The sequence below is a fragment of the Eumetopias jubatus genome, unplaced genomic scaffold, assembly GCF_037043125.1.
Source record: "Eumetopias jubatus isolate StellerSeaLion01/CBP00866 unplaced genomic scaffold, mEumJub1_p1.0 scaffold_9, whole genome shotgun sequence".
NCBI classification, from domain to species: domain Eukaryota; kingdom Metazoa; phylum Chordata; class Mammalia; order Carnivora; family Otariidae; genus Eumetopias; species Eumetopias jubatus.
The window spans coordinates 70,299,056-70,326,608 of NW_028274815.1; the positions used below are offsets into that span (position 1 = coordinate 70,299,056).

Consider the following 27,553-nt stretch of genomic DNA (forward strand, 5'->3'; position numbering starts at 1 on the left):
CAGTGACCGTCTCATCATCCGTCAGAATTAGGATCTGATATGGATCAAAAATAGCACCCACTTCCTATGGTTTTGTGAGGATTAAGTGAACTAATATGTTTACATCTGTCAGACTTGTGCCAGTTACACATGTGTTAGTTCTTAGTATTACTATTATTGTGGCACCATTCCTTATGGTAAAGGGTGAAAGACCTCTTAAATTCACAAACTCTAGTCAAGTAGATGTCTGTAAGATATTTTGGCTAACCCACTGATCTTGGATGTTAATAATTTCACAAAAGAGAACCCATTCCTAACCTCTAATACACCAATTGAGAAGCCATTTATTTCGCAAATCATAACCTTTTTTTTTCAAAATACATTGTAATTAGTGAGCAAAGCCACATCATGATTGGAGATGATGATAGCCAAGGCTTCTGGAAGCTACCTCTGGCTTCTGTAATTCTGGCTGAGACATCAAAGCATAAATTCCTGATGAAGCCAGCTGACTCTCTTGGGACACAGAACACTAACACACATTTATATTACTCCGTTTATGCTGAAATATTTAAGAGTAAATTACAGGCAGCCAAACACCCTGTCTCCTCCAACCAGTTCCTAACTCAACTGACAATTTGTCAGATGCCGCCTCAGTTTGCTTTCAATAATGCAGTTCCAACCACAAGGACTGACCAGCTGAAGAGACATAAAGAGTAAGCACAAGCTCTATTTGCTTCATCCAGATTAGGTAAAAGTTTGTTCACGAGACTTTTCTCCCCTTTCAACAGAGAGTTGCTCCTTATTCCACCAAATTACAACCATTTGTACCAAATATTGCAGCATCAGCATCACTGCATTCACCCCCAAAGCCCCTAGGTATCACCGAGGTGCCCTAGACATCTGCCTGAAAACTGCAGCTATGGTGTCTTCTTTCAAGGCAGCTGTAGATCTTTCCTCTTTAGCTCTGGAGACTCCAGTAAAACCAACATTTCTGGCCTATCCTTTCCCTAACCCTACCATTATCTCCCCAGGCCCGAGACAATAGAAGACAGGCAGGAGAGCCTCTTCTTCACTGAATGCTCTTGGGAAGGTTCACCAGAATCTTCTATACTTACTCTACTCCTATGGCTTTAATCTATATAAGTCACTCTGCGAAATCCCAGCCCCACCCTTCTCTATTTTTTTTAAGAGAGCAACAAATAAGGTAAATCCTCATTATCCACAGATATGAATTCATGCCTTCACTAAAATTTGTAACTCCCAAATCAATAATAGTAGCACTAGGATGGTCAGCAACAGACACGCACAGAGTGGCAAGAAATTTCCATCCCTAACACCCAGCTCCCAGCAGAGGTCAAACAAGGGAACACTCCATCTTCTTGTTTTATTTAGCTCTTATACTATAAACAAGGGCTCTTTTTGTGTTCTGTTTAGTGGCATGTTTTTCACATTTTTGTGTTTTGTTGGTTTTGGTTTTGGTGATTTTGCTGCTTAAAAATGGCCCTTAACCGTAGTGCCCAAGTTCTGTCTAACATTCCTAAGCATAAGAAAGCTGTGGTATGCCTTTCAGAGAAAATAGGTATATCACCTAAGCCTTATTCAGGCTTGAATTATAGTGAGCTTGATGATGAGTCCAGTGTTAATGAGATCCTAAATATATTAAGTAAGGTGTCTTTAAACAGGAAAAAAACCCATATAAAACAAGGTTATATATTAACCGGTTGATTAAAGTGTTGTGACCAGAGGCTTGTAGGAACCCAATGCCTAGGAGCAATGGTTCAGTGTTCTCCAATTCATTGTCCAGTAGTGACTTTATAGACCATAACCACGATGAATAATGAGAATTGACTGTATGTACCAAGAGGCTAACTTACATTTCCCATATGCCTGGCCCTTGAGGGAGTACAAATGAAGACTTGACTCCTCTCCCCTTCAGGAATCTACCATCTGTTTGGAGAGGCAAGGACAGATCAACACCATATACAAGGGTATTGGAGAACAATGCAATGCTCTCCATTTCCTGTCAGTGGAAAGGAACTGAAGAACTGTGCCGGCTCGACTATTTTACACCCATATGGGAGGAGAGACATAATGCCTCAATTGTGGGGGGCATTTGATATATTTTAAAGTACTCTCACATTAAATATTGCATTATAGCCTTCCTGCCCTGTGGGATTGTTAGGAAAGATAGGAACATGACTATTTTATAAGGAAGCCACGGAGCCTCAGGGAGAGGCTAAGTGACTAATATGACATAACCAGTAAATGGCACAGCCAAGAATGCAGCCCAGGTTTCCTACCTCCTAATCCAGTGCTCTGTCCATACTAACACTATGAGATGTCATGATCAGAATATTACCTAGAGGCTTAAAACCATACTGTTGGGATGATTTTCCTCTTCTTTTCCTTCTGAAGCTTACTTGATGTATTAAAAATGAATATGCAAAACCCTCGGCTAATGAATTAAAATACACATGCTAAGAAATAACGAAATCATGAGGAAATGGCCTGGGGATATGGGTTGGGAACAGTACACAGTGCAAGGTGCTGAATTTGGGTTCTGTTGCTCTTTGAACAGCTGTGGGAAGTTGGGAGACATGGTGTATTTGAGTAGATTAAAAACATTCTCTAGCATGGCTAAGCCATTTCAATTCAGTGAAGTACTGAAGAATTATTATTTTTTAGTAGAATCACATAATCTTGACAGGAACAAGAGATGCTGGATTGCTACAGATTTGATTTGTTGGCCCCTGGACAGCCAGGGTGACTCTGAATGAACTAGGATGCAATATTCAAGTCTCAATGACCACTTCCATGAGTGGCTGATTTGAATCAAATCCTCCTAGTATTCCTTTTTTTGCCCCTAATACATGACTTTGTATTTGTTGATCTAAGGGATTATATAGACAGTGAGGAGCCTGTGAAAAGTAGTGCTTTATCAGAGTCGTTTTCCTCTGTTTTTACGTAGGAATAAAGACAAAAAACGTTCAGCCACTAGACATGTCATAGTTTTTATCAGCTTTTGGAAACCAGGGAAGTATTTCAGTCATAGTCCTAAATTGTATCTGCTAGCTTCCAGTGACTGTGGTCTCCTTGCCAACTCCACTTGCCATCCTAGATTTTTACTCATAGGTGTGTGTTGGCTTTGCTGGTCTCTCATCCGGGTCATGCAGCTTTCAGTTAAAGATGCTGCATATCACCCATGGGATATAAATGTCCTCTCTTCCTTGAAGGCACTAGATTTAGGAATTTTTGTTTCCTATTGCTATTTCCCTTATGAGAAAAGGTGAGAGAAAGGCAGAACTCCACCCTTACAAAACACCATCACAGCTGGGCTTCTCTAGGGATCTTGAAGGTTCCTAAATATCCCCCAAATGTTTGAAGTACAAGCAGTTTCATTCACACTGTTTCTCTCTGTTTTCTTCCTCTTTACCACCTGTCTCCTTCCTCTCTTTCATTCTTTTTCTGTCTCTTCCTTGGCTGCCAAATTCACTCATTTTTTTTTTCTCCTCCTCATATATTTTGGTTCCTTGCACTTCCACTGCCTTATATGATATGGTATTGTAGTGGGAACGAGGACTCTTTGTTATGAGTAATATGTGTAATTAACAGATGACCAAAACTGATACTTGAGTAGATGGTGTCAAACCATATTTAGCCGATTGGGTTTGAACACCTGGCAGAACAAGTTTGGTCCAATAAAAAGAGCCGAATTCTTTCCCTTTTAAGAGCTCTCAAGACACTGGTTACATCTAAACCATAGGGGTAGGGGAAGGGTGCCATTTGCCGTTGTAATTCAGACTGAGGGATCACCTGGCAGAGGAGGGAGAGTTGCTTTTTAGGTGTTCCCCGCATCGCCGTACACGTGTCCCTTTGATGTGTGGAGAATGCATGAGAGAGGCAAAGCAGGGCGATTTCTGTGGGAAGCTAGACCAGCCTCCCTCGTTACATAGGCTCGTCCTCTGCATTGCATCCGAGCTTCAGTGATTTGCTGTTTGGAGACTGCAGATTTGCATAGAGCCCCTCGCTTCGCCAGCGTGTGTGGTTTTTTTCTTTTCTTTTCTCTTTTTTCTTTTTCTTTTCTTCTCCACCCCCCCCCTTCGTCTGCTTCTTCTTTTCCTCAGCTCTCTTTACCCTGTTCGATCCCCGCTTCCTTCATAAGGGTGCACTCTTCCCTCTGAACCCCTCGCCGGGCGTAAGTGTCAGGAGGCGGCGGACGCGGAGATTGCCTCGGGAGCAGGCGATGCGCGCCGCTGCTCCGCGCGCTGCCCTGGGGAGGCTGGCGCGATCCAGCGAGCCGGCCGGGGCTGAATGGAGGGAAGGGGTGCCTCGATTCCATGGGTTCTGCTTCTCCCTTGAAAGGAGGCTGGGCCGGCGAAGTGGCCTCCCCAGTTCCCACACACAATGCTAAATGGATTTACCTAGTGGATTCGCGGTGGATGGCTGTCATGTAGAAGTGAGGACCCTCCGGGAGGAGCTTTAAACAATTTCCCCGCTCCCCACCCCCCCGGCACGCACTCTCGCCCGAAACTCTTTGGGAGTATCTCTCGAGAACCTGGAGCCCTGGAAATCTGGGAGCAGCCGCTCGCTCCGCGCTCGCTGTTCCCCGGGGCTGCCTTCCGGGACAAGCCCCCCATCAGCTGCATTTGCCTCGGCTATGTTTCGGATTCTTTGGGGTGCAAGGCACGGCGGACTCCAGGACCCCGAGAAGACTGTCCGAAGGAGGGAGAGGATGGGTGCCCTGGCGCGGTGAGGCGGCCGGCCCCTCAGCCCACCCGGAGCCGCCCGCTCCCCGGCTCCCTCTCCCCTCCCCGCGCCCCAAACTTTGCCTCCCGCGGCGGCTGCCCCTCGGCGGGCGCCCCGCCATGTACCAGAGGATGCTCCGGTGCGGCGCCGAGCTGGGCTCGCCCGGGGGCGGCGGCGGCGGCGGCGGTGGCGGCAGCGGCGGCGCAGGGGGGCGCCTGGCCCTGCTCTGGATAGTCCCGCTCACCCTCAGCGGCCTCCTAGGAGTGGCATGGGGGGCGTCCAGTTTGGGAGCGCACCACATCCACCATTTCCATGGCAGCAGCAAGCATCATTCAGTGCCTATTGCAATCTACAGGTCACCGGCATCCTTGCGAGGCGGACACGGTGGGTCTGAGGTGCCAAGTTCTCGCGGGTTACTCCCTCTCTCCCTTTCAACCCTGCGCTCGCTTCCCGGCCCCTAAGGCTCAGAGAAATGGGAGCGCGAGAAAGGGAGGTGCATTTGGGTGTGTTTGGTGGGAGCCACTTATCTCTTTGAAGACAATAGAAAGGGGCTGGGGGAAGGCGTCGCGGGTGTTTGTGGTGAGGGGTGGGAGGGGCGTTTCTTGTCGGGGTGCCGGAAGAAAAGATGTGGGCACCTATTAAAGGACCATCCCTGGCCGGGCGCCTGGGCCCCGCGGGAAGGGGGCGTTACTAGCCAGAAGGTCACTCGGTGTGGCTGGATGGGGCGCCGCGCTCAGCCGAGGGACCTGGGCGCCACAGAGAGGAGGGCTCTGCAGAACCTTTTGTCTCTGCTGTGTGTGCTGCCCCACCTCCTGCCCATTTTCCCAGGCCTGGGGGAGGGAGAGGTTCCAGCCTGTACATTCCTTCAGAGTGTGCCCAGACCGCAGTGACAGTGAAGCGGTTAGTCCCAGGACTCACTCAGCACGCTGCCACTTGCTTTTGCCCCCACCTCTTCCCTTAATTGAAGAAGGTAGGAGAGCCACCGAGGCACCCTCTCCAGGGACGGCCAGCCCCCTTCCAGGCTCCAAGGGGACCTTTGAACACCATCGCCTTTACTCCACCCACCCATACAAATAACGCTTCTCTTTCTTGGTCGTTGGACTGAGTTATTTTTTAAACAGAGCAGAGAGGTTTGGCTACCCAAACCCATCTCGCCAGATCCTGTCTGAAGGCTTTTGGGATGAGGGAGGTCCTGCTTCCTTCTTACTCAAGAGTTTAGTGCTTCCCAGAGAGGGCAGGTGGGTCAGTGCTGGCCGGTCTAAGCCAGGAGGTCTGCCTGGAGGAGAAGTTAGAGTAGAGGGAAACTATTCTCCTGACCCCAGGTTCCTTTGTAAAGAGCAGAGTGTGGAGAAGAGCCTTGGCTGGTAGGTTTCTTCTCCAGGGCGGCCAACAGTGTTAAGGCCAGGTTCCCCTCATTTTCAGGTAAGTGCCTATTTCAGATTCCCTGAACTGCCAATAAATAAAACATCAAACTGTTTTTGTGAGTCTTTCCCACTACTACCTGTGTTTCTTCTCTCCCAGTGTCAAGTCTGCTGCTTGAAAAGGCAGGGTGAAAGTTGTGGAGACTTAAATCCCTCCCCCCACCCTTTCCCTGCAGGGCCCCTTCCTCTTTCAGCTTTCCATCCTTTGCCCCCTCCTTAGGTAAATCTTCTCCCCAGAGCAGCTGCTGCTTATACCAGGACAGTCCTCTTCCCCAGGGACAGGCTTCCTACCTGGGGACAATTCTGGTTAGAGATGAGGAGCTGGCTTAACCCAACTGAAGAGAGAACAAATTCTCTTGACACCTCCTCTTTAGGAGTGGCTTAGAGACACACCTCACTGTGGGTCCTAGGAACCCCTTCCCTTCCTTCCCTCAGGTTCCTCTCAAGAATTTCTCTAGTTCAAAATGGCTAGGATGGAGAAGAGTGATGCCCCACACCTGGGCTTCTTAGCTGAGAATAACGGAAAGGCTAGACTCCCCCTGAAACCGTAAGGAGTTTCTGCGGCTCTCACCACTTGCTCAGTATTCCAGGACCTTGCTGCTCCTTTTACCTGGGTGCTGTTCCCACCCACTGCCCTGCCTTTGTGCAAAATTGTGTGAGTCCCGTGGGAGGGAGGCAAGTCAGGGTGCAGGAGGGGCAGACATAGCGTGGGTGGGTGAGGTGAGCCAGATGGGGGTATGCGAGGGGGTGGGGCGCCTAATTGTGCCAGTGGGAAGTGCTTGGCTAATCATCTCATATGCATATTAACTTCTCCTTTTCTGTGGCTCTACCTCTCCTGAGGGCTGAGGCAGCTGAATGGGGAGCACCCTGGGGAAATGGAGAGAGGCGAACACCAAGGGACCCTGCCGCAGAGCAGGCTCTCCTTTGCCCTTCCCACTGCAGCTCCTGCCCCAGTCAGGCGCCGTCTGCTGGTCTTTACAAACATTTCTTTCCCTCCAGAATACAGTGATTGTCTGTATGTGAATGAAAAACTAGGCGCACCTATCATTGAAAAAAGGAAAGGATAGAAGATATTGGAGAAAACTGTACGTGAGCGGTGGTTGGTATTATTCTTTTGGGTCAGAGAACTTTCTCTTTCCTTTTTGAAGGTTGTATTGTATGATCATATTTGTTCTTGAAACTCTCCCCACCCTCCTTACACATACTTCTGGGGGAAGATTTCTGATTCCCCCCCCCTTTTTTTTTCTAATCAGAGTAACAAACTTACCTGTCAGTAGCCAGCCTCCGCCAAATAAAAGCTGCCGTGAATCTTTCATACTTCATCCCTTTCCTTTCTTGAAAAGAGGGAATTAACTCTGGCTAGAGAACAATCAAGGAACATTAGGGATGAAATAAGATGGAGAGATGTAAGGTAAGAATGCAGAGGGGCTGAGAGCAGGGCAGGCAGGGTGGTGGCTTAAAAGAAACCTAGTAAGAAAGAGGTGATGCTGAATTTGTTGGGTCAATAAACTGCCTGAATATTCAGCTAATTAGGCTAAGGACCCACAAGGAAATAATCTTTGAGCCTAATAGACGAGGGTGAAGGGGAAGAGCAAAGGTGAATGACAATATGATAAATTCCTAGCTGAAAATCAAGGCAGGTGTAAATAAGGTTTTAGTTCAAAATTTGAGACTACTGAAAACATACATAATGTTGATGAACAAATCGGCCAGCCTGGCTTTTTGTATTAGAATTTCTTGGAATCATAAGCATTTTTTCCTCATAATAGGGAAAGCATGTATATGCTTGAATGTGTAAAAGAAAAGTCATGAGTGGTATTATTTTAGGGAATAAAATTGAGTGTACCCTTTGTGTTTTGAAAACTGCTGGGTTGACTATCCAGGTTCATTCTTCTTCATTTTCTCATCTTGCCATGCTTCATTTGCACTATTATGAGGTGTCACTTACAAGGATTGCAGGGTGCTGAAAGCGCTCATGGCTACCCTGAGCATCTTTTTGCAAGCTGACCCAGTTGCAGAGATTATGATGAGGATTTTTTTTAAATGCATATGAGAAGCAGGTTTTGAGATCACCGCAGAATCCATTTTATTTTGCATGTACTTAAAAATATAAGTGATGAGAATACCTCCATAAAAAATTATATTTTCATTTAAAAAACCAGAGAATTATATGACTGTAAATGATAAAAAGCAAGCTTGCTTATAATTAAGAATGCTACTTAAAGCCAGCGAGTTCAGAATAGACCAGTGTGTTCAGTTAGTATTTCTTTAGTGATGTGCTATATGTGCCAAGCATAGAATGATGTCAGCGCCATGCTCGGGTTCCCATCTCTTCTCCTGGCTTTCCTAGGAACCTCTGCATACTTTCAGAAATTAGCTTAGAACCTCTCAGTAATTTCAGGAGATAAAGGAAGGAGAAAGCCATCACACCTGAGCACACCAGGGCTAGCTGTTCTCCTCCCACAAATATGACCTCTGGAAATTATACTGTCATGATTAGCTTATAATATTAAAGGGCAAAAGGGCTTTCCCAGAAGGGAGTGTTAACAGATTTTAAAAGTGTGGTTTGTAATTGAAGTAGCCCAATGCTGTTATATAAGAATAATAATTATATCTTGAATTTATAACATTTCTCTTTCTGAGGCACTTCTGTACATACACTAGCTTCTAAGAGGAGCTGTCGGTCTTGGAGGGAGTTAGAATAACATTTTCCTTGTAAGGGTACTGAGGCATACCGTAGGAGCACCGAAAAATGAAGCCAAATCTCTGATCAAAATCAAAGAGGAGTTAGAATCAAGGCTTCATGGCCCAAAGCCCAGAGCAGCTGAAAGGGTCCACCATGGGCTTTAATGGTTGATCTCTTGGAGAAGAAATCATTACAAGGACCAAAGCCTAGCATTTTGCTTCCAACATGTGTTAACAAGAATGAATACTGTACGAGAGGCTGATGGTTACCTCACTGATATCCTACTGCTCACTTCATTGATTCTGCTGAGGAGGGTTTTGTTTTTTCTTTTGTTTTTCTGAGACGTAAGTTGCTGTATGATACAGTGATCCCTTCGCTCCTTTGTCAACCAAGAGAGTTGCTACCTATTGCAATATACTTAGTGTTGAAGAAAAATTTAGCTTTTCTAGTAATTAATTCATATGTGTGACCCAAAACATTTTTGGCTATGAATATTCAGCTGAAATAGACATTTCTACCCCACATCTCTTTCTTACGTTGGCTTTTTGGACAAAAATACGCATCACTGCAATGCTATTTTAGATAAGATGGTCAGCTAATATTTCTAGAAGAAGCTTTGATTCAGTCATGGTCCAACTAATCCAAGATTCTTGGGTAATTTTTGGTTGCCCCCAACCTTAATATATTTATTTTTTTAGATTGTCCATCCATTCCTTCAGAAAATGTATGTGCGTGTTTTTGGGTTCGTGCATCAGGTACTGTGGAAGGCCAGATAATAATTGGGATAATGGGAATAGAGGTAAGAGAGGAGGAGCAGGGTACCCATGGCAGGACCATCAGAAAGGTTGCAATTTAGTTTTCAAAAATCCAAGCTATTGTTAGAAAGAGTTAATCCTTAAGCAAAGAAACAAACCTTGTTCTGTAAAAACAAGTAGCCTCTGAGCAAAAATGCAAAAAACAAGTTTGTGTATGTGTGGCGGTCATCTGGGACTCAACATGAAATGATCTGATAAAAACATCAACATAGTGGATTTTATCTACATTACATTATATTGTCCTTTAATATTAATGTTCTAGAAAGAGCTTCTTGCACAATTGCTTTTCACTAAGTTGCATATATTTCTAACAAAACAGGAAGTCTTTTATTTTTCAAATAGAGATAAGTCCGGTTTTGCAAATGTATTTAAGACAGGGGCTTCTTGACTTAAATTCAAACTACTATAAAAACTATTGAGGCAGCTTGGTCTGGTGAAGATAATTCACAGACACATATCTATTTGAAAATTTGGCCACTGCCACTTACTAACGTTGTATAAATTTACTAAACTACTTGTCCTCACTAAGATTGTTTTCTCAATCCATAAAATTAAAATATGAGTTATAACTCAGTGAAGAATAAATGAGACCATGGATTTGATGAATACCCAGACTATAATAGGCCCCAAATAAATGTTTGTTTAAAAAAATTAGACATTTAGTTAGTTTACACATCTTGGCTATTTTTAGGAGTGCTCCTATGAACATGGGAATGTGCATATCTCTTCAGAATCCTGATTTTAGATCTTTTGGATCTAAAGAAGTGGGGTTGCTGGATCATATGGTAGTTTTTTGGTTGTTGTTTTGTTTTGTGCATGTGTGTGTGTATGTGTGTTCTTCTTTTAAAGAAATTCCATTCTGTTTTTCACAATGGCTACACCACTTTGCATTCCTACCAACAGTATACAAGGGTTCCGGTTTCCCTATATCCTCTTTAAATTTGTTCTTTTTGATAATAGCCATCCTAAAAGGTATAAGGTGATACCTCATTGTGGTTTTGACTGAATGGATAAAGAAAATATAGTACATGCAGATAATGGAATATTATTCAACCTTAAAAAAAAGACCATACTTCTTCAGTGTATCATAGGTGAACCTTGAGGACATTATGCTGAGTGAAATAAGCCAGTCACAGAAAGATAAATGCTCCCCTTATATGTGGCATCTAAAACAGTCAAACTCCTAGAATGAGGGAAGGGAATGGTGGTTGCCAGGAGCTGGGAACAAGAGGAAGTGGGGAGTCACTAATCAGCAGGCATGAAGTTTCAGTTATACAAGATGAATAAGTTCTACGTATCTGCTGTACGGCCTTGTGCTTAGAGTAACAATACTGTGTCGCTGGCTTAAAAATTTGTGAAGCTGGCAGATGTCGTGTTAAGTGTTCTTATCAGGATAAAATAAAATTTAAAAGAAATTTGAAGGGCGCCTGGGTGGCTCAGTTGGTCAGGCGACTGCCTTCGGCTCAGGTCATGATCCTGGAGTCCCGCATCGGGCTTCCTGCTCAGCGGGGAGTCTGCTTCTCCCTCTGACCCTCCCCCCCTCTCATGTGCTTTCTCTCTCTCTCACTCTCTCTCTCTCTCTCCAATAAATAAAATCTTAAAAAAAAAGAAACCTGAAGAGATATCAGAGAGAAGACACATGAAGTGGAAAAAACAGACTTGAAATCGGGAGACTTGGATTCTAGTTCTGATTCAGCCAGTTATGTTGTTCATCCTCAGAGACAGCTGTCCCTGCCTCATTTTACACGATATCCTGTGTCTCTTCTAAATGAAAGACACAATCGGTTTTCTGATGGGCTATGACCTTAATGATAATGTTGAGCATGGCTTTTTATATTGTTTAGTCATTCATATACATAATTTTTAAATTGGACTAAAATCACTTCCAACTTTCAGTTCTAAGTTTCCTTTGATAAAAAGAATCTCTTAAAATCTTCATACTCCTGTTGTCTTTTCTCGGAAGCTTATTGATTCTAAACATACTGTAACTGGAGATATTTTTGCAAAAATTGTATTTAGGTCCCCTCAGCCCTCCAGTTGTCCTCCTCACGACTCAGAGGTGGCTTACTTAGATGCACAGGAACCGTGGTGGGGGGGCCAGGCTCAGGGTGCTTGCCTAGGACTTGCCCCTCAGCCGAGGTCTTAAGGAATCTCTCTTAGAAAAGCACACTCTTCCTTTACTTGGTCCCTTTGCCCAGTTCTTTTGGGTCTGTGTGGGGTGTAGAATATCTCCCTATACAGAAATTGTTAATAGCCTTTTAAATAGCTTGCACAATTGCTTTTCCTTTCTCTCACAAAATGCAAGAATTTTTTCAATGTTGATCATGTAACAATGAATTCCCTCAAGCTTTAGACAGAAACTTAGTAAAAACAGCTATATTTTAAATATATATATCCACAGAGCCCTCATTTAAAGTGTCTCATTTAATCATCATCATAACCCTTGCAGGGCTTCTGATCACAATTTTGCTGACAGGGAAACAGATTTACAGAGGCGATGATTCTGCCAGGGTCACTTAATTAATAAGTATCCGCAGTACTTTTACTTTTCCACCACAATATGATAAGAGGTAAGGTTTCTTTTTTTTTAATACTGCATTTAAATTTAGGAGACCTGAATTTTGTCCCAGTGTCATCATTTTCCAATTCACTTCTCAAAAAAAAAAAAAAAAGTTTCTTCATTAAGAATAAAATTGGCCGAGAAAAGGTAGCTAATACAGTTACTAAGAATTGTAAGTGACTATATATGTGAAATTTGTATCTCCATTCTAGAGGAAGAAATTTGAGTTAATATTACATTTTGATACTTAGCTGAAAATAGGTAGTAGGACGGTGATGGATTAATAAATGAAGGATATTTTCAAATTCAACTTAAAGCATTATACTTAGTGATAAATAACATTAATCAAATGATGACAATTATAATAAAATACTTTATGACTAAAAGATGATGATCCCTAAGCAGACTTTGTGTTAATCACTAAATATACAGGTAGATAAGAAGAAATTGCTGTGTCTGTCATTTTTGTGAACTTGATAGCTGCGGGATTTGTGGATTAGAACTAAGGTAATGTAGAAAGGTATTTCTCCAGGGTACTTGCAAGATACATGGTTATGTACATATTAAGTTTTACATGAAGCTTATGTGAATCTGATAGCCGTGTGTGTGTGTGTGTGTGTGTGTGTGTGTGTGTGTGTGTGTGTGTGTGTGTGAGTGAGAGAGAGAGAGAGAGAAAGTAAAAGTATTAGACCCTTTTTAGTTATACGATCTCTAGTTTAAATGTATTATATAATGTGACCCACATTATGGACTTTGTTATATGTTTGTGTACATGTTTTTTTTTTTTTTTTTCATATAACTCTACTGGGGAGAAAAAGTATTATGAAATACCTCTGAAAATTAGCAACTAGAAATAAGACGTTTAAGTAAATGGTAAAGAAGTGATTTTTAATGTGTGGTAAAATGCAAGGCAGTGACATTTACTGACTTGGACATCAGTTCTGCACAGTTGTTTTGATTATATGAGTTGCCATTGGATTAACACTGGTACATGTAATTATTTATGTGGTTCAGTCTGTCTTGGCTATTAGTTACCATCTGGTCATCATGACATATTTTTCTAGATGACTACAGGATTCAGGGCTGCTAAACAGAAGTGGTATTTTTGATGCTTCTTAAAACTGAGATGATTTTGGGTTCTGAAATGTCTAATTTTACTTTAAGATTGAATTATCTAAAGGGTGGATAAGGCATAAAGCACGTCACTCTGAGTGATTGTGATGCTGTTCTAAAAAAATATGTTCAGGGCAAATATGGAAGTTCAGTGTCATAGTATTCCAAGAGTATCCAGTTAGCACTTTTATTTGGGTACGCAGCAGGATGTTTAAAGAAGTGTGTAGCTTTCCCGGTGAATTAACCTTTCCAATTTTTTAACATCTTGCTTTTGTTAATCTGATAAATGCTCTAGTTTGTGTCTATGCCATTGTATGTCATTACCTTTTCATTATCATATATGTTTCAATCTGGCATAGAGAAATAATACTGGAGCATGACAAGTTTAAATACCTCGGAACTTTTGCCTACAAGGTGTATTATAGAAATTTCACACTGACTTCCGAGAGTCTTGCCATGTTGGACTAGTTATGCCTAACATATTCATTGAAAGTTGATCATTTTCTACATTACACCTTTCCAAAGTTGAAGTAATGAAATTTTCCTCAACACTCTAGACTTAACTTCCTTGAAGTGTACCTTTAACATTTTCAAAATTGCAATACGCTGTATCAGTTGTTTTTCATGGCTACTGTCAGAGTGATAACATATGCTGAAATAAGATGAACAATAAATATATCTCTGTCAGCACAGTGGTTAATTGGACATGCCGTTATATATGCAAATAATGTATTTGGTTTCCCCATTTATTCTTCTCCTTGGGACTTGTCCTAAATGTGATAATAGAAGTTTTGATTCTGTGATGGACAACTTATACTATAATCAAAAGTAGAACGCTGCAGGTGTATTTCTGATAAACATCTTTGTACAAAAGCCTATATTTTTTGTATATGCACAAGGTATTGATTGGGTGCCTACAAGATTGAAATACATGACAATAGTCTATTTGTACTTGCCAGCAATAAAACCTTTGCCTCAGTAATCTTACTTTTAAACATAAAACTTTGCTTTTACTTTTTATTAAAATAAAATTTTAATTATCTTCACAAAAGACATTAACTCAGCCCTCGCCTTATAGTAAGGAAGTGACTTAAATACTGTTGAGGTATTTCACTATTTCTTATTCCATCCCAGTAAAAACGTTGGGCAGAGAAAGAACTAGGGCTGTGAAAGTGGTAGTAAATGGCTAATGACATCATTTATTTATTGACTAATCACTAGTGCTTGTTATACATCAGGTGCTGTTTTAATCCCTTAACAAAATATCAACTCAATTAATCCTCAGCATTCCATGAGGTAGGTTTTATCAATCTCCCATTCTATACAGAAGGATATGAAGGCATACCAGGGTTAAGAAATGACAAGGTTATAAAAACTAAAGTTCTGGGACCTGGATTTAAACCCAAGCAGGCTCACTCGGAAGCCCATGTTCTTAACCCTTACATTTTGCTACCGACAAATGTAATTTATCCTGACTGAGCATTTTGTTTTCTCCTCCAGCTCTTATCACCAGCAGTACATAGGGGACCAACCAAGGATGACTATCTGGATTTACTCTGTTTAATTTCCAATGAGTCATTTGCTGAAGTTTAGAACCTCTTCCTTATCTTCCAATTTGTTTTTAAGCAACATGTTTTTTTAACCACACAGGGCATTGATAGGCTTCCTTGTGCCTCCCTTCCTCGTCACTTTGTTTTGACTGACTTATTAATCTCAATATCCACCACCACATCAAGAGTAAAGGAGTGATTGATTTAAGATGCTTATTAATGTTTATTAACTTCTTTCATTCTAGTAGGCAAATACATTCCCCACCAAATTGATAGATCTGCTGTGATAATAGACTAATTTGCAAGTGCAGCCATGATTTACAATTAAAAATGAATAGTTGCATTGTATCTGATTATGTGATTATAGTCTTATGAGATGAAAAGAATCCTTCTATAAATGGTTAAATAAAATTGTATAGTTTTAAAGGCAGGGTATAGAGAAAAGACTGACAATTAATGAACTACTCTAGTATTTATCCTGATTTTAATTATGGTTTCTAAAATATGAAACCTTGAATATTTAAAAAATCAAATTGTTTTGGTTATATATGCATGGTATTATATGACATACATAAAAAAATTAAGCATTTCTTCCACTCATTTCTAATTAGACTGTAAGTTGGGGCATCATTCAGAAAAGGTGGTAAACGCTTTGGAGTTTGAGTCTCTTAGCTACATTTTTCTTAAAGATTTTTTGTTTGTTTATATTAACACCACAGAAATTCTGGGAATTCTGTAGCGAGATGAAGGATTACTCTTTTAGGTCTCCTTCTATCCACTAATTAACTGGGTTTGGGCACGTTTCTAAACCTTTCTGTGCCTCAAGAGTAAAATTTTCCTCCTCAAGAGTAAAGTAGAGCCTATAATCTCTACTCCATAGGTTTGTTGTTAAGACGACTTTATGTAATCCTCTGGCACAGGACCTGATAAATTGTGGCTGCTCTTCAACTAACAGATTAACCTCTCTCCAACAGTGGGTCTTCTTCGCTCTGCACTCCATTAAGGAAAAATCCAGAAAGGGTTGAAGTTAGTTATAAACAGGACTATCCTCAGAGTCTTTTAAAATAGATTGTCTTCTCATCATGCCAGATTGACTTGGTGGATTACGTACATAAAGACAAGGGGTTGAGGGGCGCCTGGGTGGCTCAGTCGTTAAGCGTCTGCCTTCCGCTCAGGTCATGATCCCAGGGTCCTGGGATTGAGCCCCACATCGGGCTCTCTGCTCAGCATAGGGCCTGCTTCTCCCTCTCCCACTCCCCCTGCTTGTGTTCCCTCTCTCTCTGTGTCTCTCTCTCTCTGTCAAAAAATAAATAAAATGTTTTAAAAAAATTAAAAAAAGACAAGGGGTTGAAATCGAAATTCTTTCCTGGCATTTGATTCATCCAAAAAAGGATGGCACAGATATTAACAAGAGGATATTACACATAAAACCAACAGTTTTTATGCCCTCTTTGCCTTGGGGAGTTAAACCAGGAAACCTGTAGCAGGGCTGAACCACAAAGGCTATTGATGCACCTTAGGGTGGGACTTTGTTATCTTTTGAAGTTTCTTTTTGAATTTAGATTAGGACTCCTTAAGATAGGGTAGGGAAGGAGGGAGCATTGATGAGGAGAATCTTAGGAAAATGATTCTACTGTTTTTTGCCTAATCAGCCTCTCAAAATGTCAGCAAAGGCAAAGCCAACTTTACCTGGCTGTATTACAGCTGAAAGAGATTTCGGTAAGAGAAACAGTATTTCCTGGCCCAGAATCGCTATGTCACTTCTTTTACTGTGGCCACTTGGCTTATGCCATAGCCAAATGCTAAGAGTCTAGCATTTAAACAGAGCATAAGCATTTGAGAATACTAAATCAAATGAAAATGCCCAGCAACTGTAATTTAATCACCTATTTTTGAAAGATAGCTAGCCAATTTCTTAAATGAATGTTTTAACAGGAACTTAATTTCCAGGCTTGATTTTTTTTTTTTTAAACCTTTCTAAAAAGAGTCTATCTTAGGGAGTGTGTAATAGGCAAAATTTCATGGTAGTTGGAAGCAAATTTATTTCAGGCATGTGATCACCTGGGATGATGCAGACTTTGAGATAGAATCACTTCACAGAGTGACCCATTACTTCCACACCCCAAAGTGTGAAGAAATGCTTTGAGGTGATATCAACAGAGTATTTCAGTCCAAGCAAGATGTGTTTAAGATAAGCAGTTGATAAGATTAAAGTTATTGTCTTTATTGCCCCGCCCCCAAAGTTTTCTTACTGCATGGTATGTGAGGGCCATCAACAAGTTTAATCTATGAAACCATTTAGCTTGAGTTTTCCCCTAAATGAAGATAGATGCTTTATAGATAATAGATAATGAAGAGTGTTCCTAGAGAAAGGAGAAAGCATTGCCTGGCGCCTCTGGGGCTTAAGACATATGAGTCTAAGTCCCACCTTATGCATTCATACATTCCATAGCGTAGTATTTTGGAGAATCTGGAGACTCTTCATAAGAAGCACCTGCCATTCACAAAACAGGGCCCTAGTGAACAGTGCCTTGGCAGTCTGCGCTATGGCAGAGTAGGTGTTTGGAAATCAGAGATACAATTTTCATCAGAGACACAGTCTCTATAGAGACCTGATTCTTCATTTAACTCTAAAACACAATGCTGTGCTTGCTAGACGCTGGCTTTGAGCTGCTAGAGAGGAACACATTCCTGAGCGATGGAAAGACACACAGAGAGACAAAAAGCCCCCCCAAGAGCAGGGCAGTGCGCCATCCTTCCCTTGACTTTAGGAAGCCCTGCTATCCTCACGGCTCAAAGTCCTGCATCTGCAAAGAGAAAATGAGAGGGGAGGGAGATGTGGGGAACGGACTTTCTGTTTTTATATGATTTCTTTCATTCAGCTGCCTCATTCACAATATGCAGATATTTAGGTTATTACCAAAATGTGGGGGTTTGCACACTCTGATGGCAAATCAGTGTTCCAACAAGTGTCAAGAATCCAGAGACCAGTCATCCATCAACAGCACTCATCAAGGGCCTGCTACTTGGGGTGGGACATTGTTTTACTGATGACCAAAGGACACAGGGCCTCAAAGAGACCATCAAATCCATACTGCAACCTCAGGCTTTGGAATTCAACCTGCCTGCCTCCTGTTCTTTCAGGTACCGCAGGGAGGCCTTCCAAGTCCTAAAGCAGCACGCAGCAGATGTGAGGCACATCTCTTTTTCACTCCACCACTGCTTTCCAGACCTGCCAGAAACCCCATCTACACATCCAATGGACTAGACAGGCACAGATCTACCTTCTCTTCAAATTTCTATAGGAACCTGGTCCATATCCTGTTAGTGGTTGGGGAGATGTTTCATTGCATTTCTCTTCTCACATGTGTAGAGCTTTTAATTGTTAAAAAAAAAAAAAAAGGTTTCTCATGTGCTTTTCTTACATGATACCTACAGTAAGCCTGTAAATCTCGCATGGCAGGTGTTGCCCCATTTTGCTGGTGGGGAAACATTGTGGCGTGGTAACTTTAAGTGGCCTGATTTGCTCACATGTTTATAAATGACACAGCTGGGACTTAAACACAGCATGCTGGTTCCCAAAGTCCATTGCTGCTTCTGCCATGTGCATAGGTGAGCACAGGGTCTATGGGTACTGTCCTCAGAACCCCAAGGAGGTGAGTATGCCTGATGATTCAGCAGGGAATCTGGGAAGGAACCACTGAAAGAACTAAGTCTTCCTGATGTCCTGGGCTAGTAGAAAAAGGAAGAAGGAATTGAGGCCCTTTAGATAAGTTAAAAAAAAAAAAGTTTGATGATGAAGGGAAGGAAAAATGTTTCCTCTACCTTTCAAGTCTTCCAGCTGGACTAAGAATTAAGTTTACATGAAACAGATTAACAGTAGAACAAGATGAAACTCTTATTATGTGTGCATGAAGGCCCAGTAATGAAATTGAGGCCAAATAATGCATAAAGAAATGTCCAAGGCAGGCAGTTTTTATACTTTTTAGATGAAGGGACAATAAATCTGTGAGGAATTGATAGGACAAAGAAAACTTAACTTTGGGCGCTTCAATTAGTAAAGAATTCTAAATAGAATTTGGTCTGGGGTAGTAAATTAGTAAAAAGTAACAAGGGTTATTTACTGCAGCTTTCCTGGCCCTGAATTTCCTATCTCTGGTGATAAGGATATCTTGTTACCTCCTGAGAGGGTACCTGAGGGGGTATCTCCCTTCTTTCACAAGGGAGATTTATTTCCTGCTTTTAGTGGAACGGAGAGGGTCTGAGTGTCCTCTTGGGCAGGCTGTCTCTGAAGTAACTTTTTAAAATAAACAATATGCAAAAGTGGCATGTTAGGGCAGCCTGTCCTTGGCCCCTGCAGTGAGATGGTTCAAGATTAGAGATTGGCTTTTAATATGTTTTATTAGTGTGATGGTTTAATTTTCTTGTTGTTTATTAGGGTTTGCCTTTTGGAAAAGAAATGAGGATTCTAGCTCGAAGAATGAACTTATTGTCTCTTTATCATTGTTGAACTAACTCAAAAAAGTATACATAACTCTGGGAAAGCACTCTAGCTTAACATATCTTCATTTAACAAATGCTTTAATTTTTTTTAAAGATGGACAGTAGGAAGAAGCCACATATAATTAAAATACCCCAATTACTTGTATGGAGTTATTTAAGAGCACTTGGAAAATCGAGATATTCTGTCAGGACTTAATAACTAAGGCATTTGATTCTTCACAAAGATGGCCAAGAAATTAACGAAGAGAGTATCAGTTTGGGAATGTATTTTGCTTACAATAGTATGAAAAATGATGCCCAGCTGGCAAGATGGTCGGTCAGCATTCCCCTGAAGCAGAGATCTCTCCAACTAGGTGAAAGTAAATGCTTCCAGGTGGTACCTTAGTTTAGAGAGTATGCTGAGATACATTCAAGGTATGTGTAGAAACATGCCTACATATTCGAAGCAGCACTCTAATTTCCCTAGATTAAATTTTTGAGGACAGGGAGTATGGAATCTGTTGCACCTATACCACCTAACGTAATGTCCAACAATAAATACTCAAAGATAGAGAAATATTTATAGAATGATTCATAGAAAGCATCTTTATATAGAAGCAATAATATGTTCATACTGTTATTTGGAACTGACTTTAAAGCTAGTTACAGTCAACAGTGTATGATAATTTGAGCCATATAAATAGGCTGAAACATCTAAATATTTCTCCCATTGCCTGTGATTCCACCATTAAAGATTCATTCTTTAGTGTCTTGATAGCTTTCATTAAAATTTGTTGTATATGTTAAAAGAGCAAGAAATTTGGAGTCTACCAGTTGCTGGCTAGATGACCTTTCTAAAATGGGATGAAAGTGACAGTCCTTGTCTTTATTGAACCGTGTTATGTGAGGAATAAATGGCATAATGTTTGTAAAGTGCTATGTAAATTATATTTAGGGAGAATAAAAACATTTTAATAATATATGTAACCCAGTTACTTAGGAAATCATAATACTTTAAGCTGATGTAAGCTGATGATTCTTAACATTTAAATTGTATCAGAATCACCTAGGGAAATTATTGAAACTGCAGATGCCTGGGCTGCACCCCTAGAAATTCTATTCGGTAAATTTAGGGTGGGACTCCAGAATTTGCATCTCTAAGTATCTGCTTTGAGAGATTACAATGTAAATTGTTCTTGGACAACGCTTTGAGGAATGACTTTACACTGTTATCAAGTAATATCTTCAACTGCTCGCCTTTACCTAGCTCTTTGTAAGCCTCCAACACATATTGTCTAATGAACAATTAGAAAGTGATTACTTTATATCCAGAGAACACAAGGATGTCACTTGGTTGCAAGGAGAATGGTGTGGGAAAGTATTTCAAACCTGGTATCACATTAGTGATCAGTTGCTCCTGAGAGTATTAACAAGGATACTAACAAACTGTTGTCTTTTGTCTTTTTCCTAGGAAGGATTGTTATACATAATAAATATTCATACAGGAAGTAGACTACAAGCAGATTCCCTTTAAAGGTTCCTAGCTATTGTTTTGATGGAATGGGGTGTCCCTGCATTCAGCCAACTCTGTTTGCTCCATAGTTACAATTTTGAGGGTCATCTGCATGTGTATGTGAGTGGATACATACACACAGAATATTAAAAATTTTTAGTCGGCATTCTCCTTTTGACACATTCTTTGGTTTTATATTCCCAAAATTTTTAGAAAGGATTTTTTTTTCTTTTTAGTTTATAATGCAAACTAAGATTCCTTTCTTCTTCTTTTTTTCCCCAAGTAAAAAAGCCTTTTAATGGTTAAAGCTTTTTCCTTTGACCATGAAAGCTTTTTTTTTAAAGAGAGGGAGAGAGAGGGGGATGGGTGGGAGAGGGAGAGAGACTCTTAAACAGGCTCCATGCCCAGCGTGGAGCCCAATACAGGGCTCGATCTCACAACCCTGAGATCATGACCTGAGTTGCAATCAAGAGTCGGATGCTTAACCAACTGAGCCACCAGGCACCCCGACCATGAAAGCTTTGATGCAGGTGTTATTTTGGCATACATGTCATCATACCCTATTTATAATGTTTTAGATTTTGTACGGTCTTCTCCAAGTTTCATCCCCTTTAATGTTTGTGATTTTTTTAATGTTAAATCTATTTTGAACTTCCTCTTTCTTGATCTTCTTCCTAAATGGTGTATACCTTTCTAAAAATGACATCATTACTGGGTTATAAATCTTGATTCCTTTTGGCTTTATGCAGATGACAAATATATCTCTAGAATCAGAAACTTGGGGTAGGAATAGGGAATTTAAAGACTGACTAGATCCCCCCCCGTCCCCCCCCCCCCCCAGTTTTACAAATGAGAACTCTGAGACCCAGGAAGATTAAATATTCAGTTTGGGTTTCTTACCCAGCTCAGTACTCCTTTCCTCTTAGCTTTATTCATGTGTTACCCAAAATTTGAGTAATCTAACCATATCCATGCCATTCTTTGTGAAGAATTTAAACCAAGTGACTCCCATGGTAATAAACAAACTCTGAGCAACTGAACAAGTTTTCCACTTATAAATTGAGAATATCTTTTAGGTTTTGAGCTACTCTGTTCATTAAAATTTACTTGAACTGAGAGCAACCATAACTCCTATGTGCACCATTAAGCTGACAGTTTTAAATGTTTTCTTGCTTAATTTATATTACTATAGAGATTTTTTAAATGGAGAGAAAATAGTGTTGAGGTTGGGGGAGGTGGGGAAAAGGTATTGGGAGGAAGGATTTTCTAATGTGAATATCCTTGGGGATGCAAGGTTGAAACATGAGGACATGGCCTTATTTTAATATTCTGCCTTTGTTAATGAAAGAAGGAAAAGGAGAGCCTTCGTGTATCTTTAAATTCTTTCTGTCAAACTCTTAAGACATTTGGAGATAACTGACATTAAATAATGTTTGTTATTACTGTACAAGATTTGGAAAACAGAGAAGTTTGAGAAAAAAAGCAACATCATAATCATAAGCACCATTAAAACTTTGGTGTTTCTAGTAGTTCATCTTTATAGTTTTAAACATTTAAAAAAAGATTTTACTGTACATACCATTTTGCATCCCTTTTTTAAATTGAAAATATATGTTAAATATCTTTCCTTGATATTAATTTCCTTCTAAACAATAATTTTTTAGTGACTGCCTGGCAATCCACCTGGACCTTATGTATTTTACCAGACCTTTTGTTGTTGGATGGTTAGATTATTTCCATTTAAAAATTTGATAAACACTGCTGTCATAAATGATAAATACAGATATATTTGTTGTGCAGAAAGTAGAAATTCTAAGTTAGGAGGTACAGTTACTTTTAGGGTTTTGGCACTCATTGCCAAACTGAATTCTACCCCCATTCCTCCAAGGTATTGGTTTACATTATCTCCTGTGCTGTGTGTTTCCTGGCACACTGGTCATCCCAGGTTATCAACACCATTTCCGGTCTTTGTCATTTTGTAGGCAAAAAAAAAAAAAAAAAAAAGATAATTCATTGTTTTATTTTACACACTTTTGGCTTTTACCGTGTTTGAACACCTTCATATGTGGATTTGCCAATTATACTTCGCCAAATTGCCTATTCACCATGGTTTCCAGTCTGTCTAGTGGTGTATTCCTTTTGTTTGAGTTGATTTGTAAAAATGTTGTATAAATGTTTTTAACCCTTACTGCATTTATTGTGTATGTGACTCACATTTTTTCCACAATCACTTGCCTTTTAATTTTGTTTACAGTGCTATTAATATATAGAACTTTAATATTTTCTTGTTTTTCTCTGTTAATTACTTTTTTGGTCTTCATTTCACCCTCCATCCCATAGAGATGACTCTGCATGTCAGGATATTTTTTTGTATTTCCACAGGCAGGAGATAGTGAACCAGAATTTAGTCAGATAACTGTGATAGAAATGACAAAAGACAAGGTGTGTTAGAAGGTTGACCAAGCAAGCAGTTCTGGGTCAGGAGCGAAGTGTAGGAAGCTAATAGCAGCGCAGTGAGGTCTTGGAGTTTAGGAGTGCCATGGGGGTAACAGAATTAGTAGAAGATGATTACAGAGTTCCCAGTTCTTAAGAAAACCTCAGCCTAGAGAAAGAGAGTGAGGTCACTAAATGTTGTTAAGTACTTCCTCTTTTCTGTTGCTAGCCATGGTGTTGAGCTGTTTACATGTGGGGTAGCATGGCCTCCCCTTCAAGACGCTCTCTGTTGTATGAATTTTGTTGACTGCTTTGCTTGCTTTGGAGCAAGGACCCTAAAAGGAAAATATGAACACATTTGTACTAACTTTGGTCTATGATATTAAGAAGCATAATGAAGATCTTTTTTTCCCCCTTTTCGTTATGGATTTTCCCTTTAAATATTGGAAGTATAGGGACATCTGGGTGGCTCAGTTGGTTAAGCATCTGCCTTTCGCTTAGGTCATGATCCTGGGGTCTTGGGATCGAGTCCTGTGTCAGGCTCCTTGCTCAGCAGGGAGCCTGCTTCTCCTTCTGCCTGCTGCTCCCCCTGCTTGTGCTATCTCTCTGACAAATAAATAAAATCTTTAAAAAAATTGGAAGTATGACTTAAATATGATAAAATGCACAAATTTAAAGCACGCAGTTCAGTAGAAGAAGTTTTACCATTTATGGCCCCCAAGTAATAACCGTCTAGGTCAAGACACAGAACATTTTTGTCATTTTCAGTGGTGACTGTCAGTGGAGAGCTTACCCACCCATCCCACCTGCTATACTGACCTCTGTCATCATTGATGATTTTTCTTGTCCTGCACTTCATAGAAATGGAATCATAAAGAATAGTCTCATTTCTGTCTAGTATCTTCCTCTAAGCATAATATTTTTGAAATTTATCCATGTTATATGTATCATTAGTTCTTATTTCTGAGTGGTATCCCAGTGTATGGATATACCATAGTGTGTTTATTGATTCTCACATGAATGGACATTATGGTTTATTTCCAGTTTGGGGATTACTATGATTATGGGCATTCTTAAGTAAGTTTGGATAGTCATTCATTTCTTTTGGGGGTGTACTGGAACTAGGAAGCCTGGGACATAGGGTAGGCATTGATTTAGCTTTTCAGACAATGTCCCACAGTTTTCTAAGGTGGCTAGATGATTTTATAGTCTCATCAACAACATATAAGAGTTCCAGTTGTTCCACATCCTTGTTACATTTAGTGTTGTCAGTATTTTAAATTTCAGCCATGCTGTTAGGTATGTTCAAAATTGTACTGTGGCTAGTCTGGCTGAACTGAGCAGAGTGACAAGCAGTATGAATGTTTACACACAGAAGTTCCTTATCAAAGAGAAGCCTCAGAATTATAGAATATATGTTTTAAAGCATTTTTTAAGATAGTATCAATTTTATATAATTCTAAAACTAAAAACTTAACGGACACAGAAACAACTATATGTAAGCAATGCTAAATAGTGTTTGAAGGTAAAGTTGCATGTGAAAACTTCAATTATAGTAAAGTCTCAGGTCCTCTCTCATAACTACCTGGTTTCCTTTGGTATATGCTTGAGATTGCAACTGCCAGCTTGCAGTTTGATTTAGTAGCAAACTGTTATTTTAAGAAGTTAAAATACTTATAAAGAAGTACTTTCTAATTTTATATGTGCTAAGGTTCTTGCTGTCTTTAGATACAGCAAGTACAATATAATAATCTGAGTAAACATCTGAGGAAGAAAATTATTTTTAAATTGAAGAAAAATTTATCATTTAAGGCAATCGCTGCTAAAATTGTTTTATAGTGTTAGTTGAAATTGCTTGTTAATTGCTGACATTAACTCAATACATCTCTCAGCACAATATTCATAATACATTAATTAATATGTTAAATATTAATATTGGACTGTGAACATACATATTTTAAAAATATGAAGTCAGTGCTTGAAATAAAAAATAAAACAATGTGGCTTCTTTGTTTTGATGAAAACTGATAAACATGAATGCAATGAGAAGAGCGGAATGCTTACTTTGCACTTCTTTTTGAAAATGTATTAAAAATACAGATCATACTTAGAAACTTTCTCTGCTAAATATATCTCTTCCAGGTTTTTGCTTATTTTCTTTTGAAATGCTAACCATCCTTATTTATTAGAATCAACAGATTAGAAAACTGTGATGAAGAAAAAGTAATATATTGAATTCTTGTTTTTTTGAACATGTTTACAAATTTTATTAATTTAAAAATAAAGCACAGGGGCCCCTGGGTGGCTCAGTTGGTTAAGCATCTGCCTTCAGCTCGGGTCATGATCCCGGGGTCCTGGGATGGAGCCCCGCATCGGGCTCCCTGCTCAGCGGGGAGCCTGCTTCTCCCTCTGCCTTTGTCCTGCAGCTCCTGTTCTCGCTCTCTCGCTCTCTATCTCAAATAAATAAAATATCTTTAAAAATGCATAACAAACACATAAAATATTATTGTAATGACAATGTGCTCTTTAAAAAAATTATTTTAAATTTTAGTATAGTTAAGATACAGTGTTGTATTAGTTTAGGGTATACAGTATAGTGATTCAGCACTTCCATGTATCACCCAGTGCTCATCACAATAAGTGTGCTCCTTCATCCCCATCATCTATTTCACCCGTCCCCCGCCTTCCTCCCCTCTGGTAACCATCAGTTTGTTCTTTATAGTTAAGAGTCTGTTTCTTGATTTCTCTCTCTCTTTTTTCCTTTTGCTCATTTCTGTTTGTTTCTTAAATTCCACATGAGTGAAATCATATGATATTTGTCTTCCTCTGACTTATTTTGCTTAGCATTATACTCTCTAGTTCCATCCATGTCATTGCATATGACAAGATTTCATTCTTTCCTATGGCCAAAAAATATTCCATTGTGTATATATACCACATTTTCTTTATTCACTCGTCTGTTGATGGACACTTGAGGTGCTTACATAATTTGGCTATTGTAAATAATGCTGCTATAAACTTAGGGGTGCGTGTGTATCACTTTGAATTAGTGTCCTTGTATTCTTTGGGCAAATACCCAGTAGTGTGATTAGTAGGTCATAGGGTAGTTCTATTTTTAACTTTTTGAAGAGGCTCCATTCTGTTTTCCACAGTGGCTGCACCAGTTTGCATTCCCTCCAACAGTACATGAGGGTTCCTGTTTCTCTACATCCTCTCCAACACCTGTTATTTCTTGTGTTTTTGATTTTAGGCCGTTCTGAAAAGTGTGAGGTGATACCTCACTGTGATTTTTGATTTGCATTTCCCTGATGATCAGTGATGATGAGCATCTTTTCATGTGTCTGTTGTACATCTGGATGTCTTCTTTGGGGAAATGTCTGTTCATGTCTTCTGCCCATTTTTAAATTGGATTGTTTTTTGGGTGTTGAGTTGCATAAGTTGTTTATTTATTTGGGATACTAGCCCTTTGTTGGATATGTCATTTGCAAATATCTTCTCCCATGAGAGTGTACTTTTCTAATGCTACTTCTTATGTAGCATTTATCTCTGAGTTGAAGTGGAATCTCAAAAATATCCCTAAAATTAGAATCAAGTTTCTTCTGATTGTAAATTCTAGGTAACTGTTTGAATAACACTACTAATAATATCGAGGGCAGACAGATACATTGCCGTTGAGATGTGCTGTGAGAATCAGGCCATGGACTTGGGGTTAGGCGAATCCAGAATGTGCTTGGTGTGTGACTTTGGACAAGTTTCCTCATCTTTTGAGTTCCCTCAAAATGAGAATTGTGTTAACTCACCTTCTCATGATAACTGAATGGATATATAAAGTGCTTGTCACTAGAAGGGGAACACATTTTGTTTCCACTCCCCTTTAGTGAGGTTAGGAAGACTGTTCTTTTTTATCTCCCCCTGGGACCCAGTGAAGGGCATTGTATTTTTCTTTCCCATCTATTTGCATCCACCCTTCCAGTGATCATCGGTCTACAGGACCTGTCCTCTAAAAGCTGCAGGTTCAATAGCTTCATATAAGCACTGTATTTCCCTGAAATACATCATTTTTTTTCTATTCTGATTATCCTAGCTTCTCCCTTCCTTCCTCTCTCTGTACCCAGATACAGAGATTCTGTTTCAGGTTATCTTCCCTCTGTCTACCTTCTCTTTTTTGGTGATTTCATTAGCCATTTTCATTTATTTCTCCACTCTCAACTGTTCTGTTGGATGTTTAAACCCATGTTGGACTTTTTCCACCTGA

At 40.1% G+C, this 27,553-nt stretch overlaps 1 protein-coding gene across 24 annotated transcripts in view; it reads left to right on the forward strand.

Annotated features, from left to right (window-relative positions):
- The window catches only part of NRXN1 (neurexin 1), a 1,124,404-nt gene that overhangs the window by 693,786 nt on the left and 403,065 nt on the right, over window positions 1-27,553 (forward strand). For 4 of the 24 annotated variants that reach the window (XM_028103985.2, XM_028103986.1, XM_028103987.2 and 1 more), the window contains exon 1: window positions 4,845-5,109. The exons of the other annotated variants lie outside the window; for them this stretch is intronic. In XM_028103985.2, the coding sequence (XP_027959786.1) occupies window positions 4,845-5,109 (265 nt within the window). Of the gene's footprint in view, window positions 1-4,844; window positions 5,110-27,553 lie in introns of those variants that run through there. 24 annotated transcript variants of the gene reach the window in all.